Here is a 2500-nt window from a genome sequence, read left to right as displayed (position 1 = left end):
AGGAGGCTTCTTCTTCTTCTTCTTCGTCTGAAACAAACAGGAAGTTGAGATGTTTGTGGAGGAAACAGAGACCAAGTTCCTCTGAACATCTGCATCACTCAGAGGAAGGAAGAGTCCAGCTGCAAACAGGAAGTCTGACTTTCACATCTCATTAGGACCTTTACCAATGAGTGTGTGTGTGTGTGTGTGTGTGTGTGTGTGTGTGTGTGTGTGTGTGTGTTTACCGTGGTTCCTTCTCACTGAGGCACTTCGTCTTCTGCTTCTTCTTCTTCAGGAGTTTCTTCATTACGCCGTCGGCACCGTCCTCATCTTCATCGCCTCTGTCACCGTGGCTGTGAAGAGCAAAGGCATCTCAGAGCTGGTGGCCGGCTCGGTACGTGACAACACACACACACACACACACACACACAGGGACACCTGGGAGACATGCAATGTCTTAACGTCTCTCTCTCTCTCTCTTTCTCTCTCTCTCTCTCTCTCTGTGTCTCTCTCTCTCTCTCTGTGTCTCTCTCTCTCTCTCTCTCTCTCTCTCTCTCTCAGGTCTTTGGCTTCTTGTCGTCCCTCCTGCTGTCTCTCTCTCTCTGGTGGTCCTACAGAGGGACGTGTGGCTTTCAGCAGACCGGTATGTTTCGTCTTCATCATTTCTTCATCACAGATTTATTTTATTGTCATTGAAGTGCAACAAAATATCAGGAAGTGAGTAAAGATCTGTGACTCCGCCCCCGGATCATCTCAGGAGGCCACGATGGTTGCTAGGAGACGGCGTCGCTCCGCCCCATCATTCTTAGCAGCACTTTCAGATTGCGATGCGCAAAACGTGAACCAACAGGAAACATCCGTGATGGCAGCGACGCCACACAGATGCTTCCTGTTCATCGTTTGGCTCGACGCGTTTATGTTCAGTCTGGAGGAGGAAAGTGACTGTGAGTGACACGTCTGACTGCCCGCAGAGCTCCAGAGCTCCAGATGATGGGAGCCTGCAGGCCCAGCGTGAGGAATGCTAACAATGCTAACAAGCGTGACAGGAAACGAAGGGATGGGAAATGGATTTTCCCTCCACAGACTCGACTCTGTTAACGGATCTGGGCATCACATGATTCACATTTAGGCCACACACACACACACACACACACACACACTCTGTACCTTATGGTCCAGCTTCCTCCATGTCGTCCTCACTTCCTGCCCCCCCCCCCCCCCTCTTCTTTGCCCCAGGAGCAGCTGTGTAGTTTCTTCTCTTCCCTCATTGGTTTTCTGCCCGGCGACCGTCCGGATGAGGAAGATGATTGGTTGAACACTGAAGCTGAAGGAACAAACTGGAAAATGATCAGAATCAGCTGTGACTGTTTACATGTCATGTCACGGAGGTTACCATGGCGATGAAGCGTTGGTGTTCAGCTCAAAGATTAATTGTGTTGATTTCCATTTTTTTTTTTACTGTATTTTCTTGATTCTTTGTATTATTTCCTGTAGTTTTACACTGGGATGATGTCATAGTCACTGTGAAAGAGTCTGGTGTCACTTAAAGCAGGAAAGGAAAGGAAAGTGAGACGTTTGTCAGCGTTTATTGTGGAATACAAAGATGAAATAAAACAAAAAGGCAGATTATTGACTCATACAAACACAAACACATGGAAACCTTCTGATTGTCATGAAGTTAAATACAAAATGTTATCGATTCACTCAAATATCACTGAGTCAAGTTTGTTTCTGTGATTCATCAGTTAAGATCATTTGAAATAAGAAATAAGATTCTATGATACTTTACACTCAAACACAATGTTTCTAGGTTGAACGATGAAGGAAATCAGATCCATGAAGTAAAGAAAACATCACAGGTCAACACACAAAGGTTCTGTTCTCATCTGGAGTCGCTTCATTTCATAGCATAGGCAGAGGAGATAAAATATCAGCAGAAAACTTTGAGCTTTCAGGTAAAATGATTGTAAAAGTGACTAAAATCTACTGGAATCAATGAGGAAACAGCGCCCCCTGCTGCTGAGAACGATTAGTGTTCACTGAGCCGAGGAGCTCCACACCTGGACCATAGAGGACTCGTCTGATTGGTCTGACTGGTCTGGTCTGACTGATTGTGACTGGTCTGGCATAAAGAGATTGAATGATTGTGCAGTTATCTGCTGGTTCTTCATGAATGAAGGGAGATCATAATATAATAATAAGATATAATCAATACTACATCAGCTGACAGAGTTCAGTCTGATTCTTTTATCAAAACATATAAAACATTTCATTTGAGGGACGGTTGATGAAGAAACATCTAAAAGTCCACTTCCTTCACTTTAAAGACTTTACAGCAGGATCCTTAGTGGTTCTTGGTTTTTAGTGTCTAACTTTGAATCTTGAACCACTTCAGTCCACCAGCTGACCTGAGCCAGAACCAGAGCTGCAGGTCTGCTCTCCTCTGGACCAGGCTGCTAGAATCCAGCACAACTTCCCCCGTAAAGGTCAAAGGTCACATGGACACTAAAGGAAACTTCCT

General features: G+C 45.1%; 2 protein-coding genes across 3 annotated transcripts in view; one reads left to right on the top strand and one right to left on the bottom strand.

The window, feature by feature from the left end:
- cmtm7 (CKLF-like MARVEL transmembrane domain containing 7) overlaps nt 1-1208 on the top strand; it is a 2210-nt gene extending 1002 nt beyond the window's left edge. For both annotated transcript variants that reach the window (XM_076171912.1, XM_076171911.1), the window contains 3 exons: nt 275-373; nt 541-622; nt 830-1208. In XM_076171912.1, coding sequence (XP_076028027.1) covers nt 275-373; nt 541-622; nt 830-921 — 273 coding nt within the window. In that variant the 3' untranslated portion in view covers nt 922-1208. The remainder of the gene's footprint in view (nt 1-274; nt 374-540; nt 623-829) is intronic.
- Nucleotides 1209-1546: 338 nt separating this feature from the next.
- Nucleotides 1547-2500, bottom strand: part of cmtm6 (CKLF-like MARVEL transmembrane domain containing 6) — a 6728-nt gene continuing 5774 nt past the window's right edge. Inside the window, exon 5 of the mRNA XM_076171913.1 lies at nt 1547-2500. This exon is cut by the window's right edge and continues 563 nt beyond it. The gene's annotated coding sequence lies outside the window, so the exon portion shown is untranslated.

The sequence above is a fragment of the Genypterus blacodes genome, unplaced genomic scaffold (assembly GCF_046128005.1).
Source record: "Genypterus blacodes isolate CSIRO-AG114 ecotype Tasmania unplaced genomic scaffold, CSIRO-AGI_Gbla_v1 ptg000275l_1, whole genome shotgun sequence".
NCBI lineage: Eukaryota > Metazoa > Chordata > Actinopteri > Ophidiiformes > Ophidiidae > Genypterus > Genypterus blacodes.
Note: the sequence above shows the minus strand (reverse complement) of the source record. Positions and strands in the feature narration are given on the sequence as shown.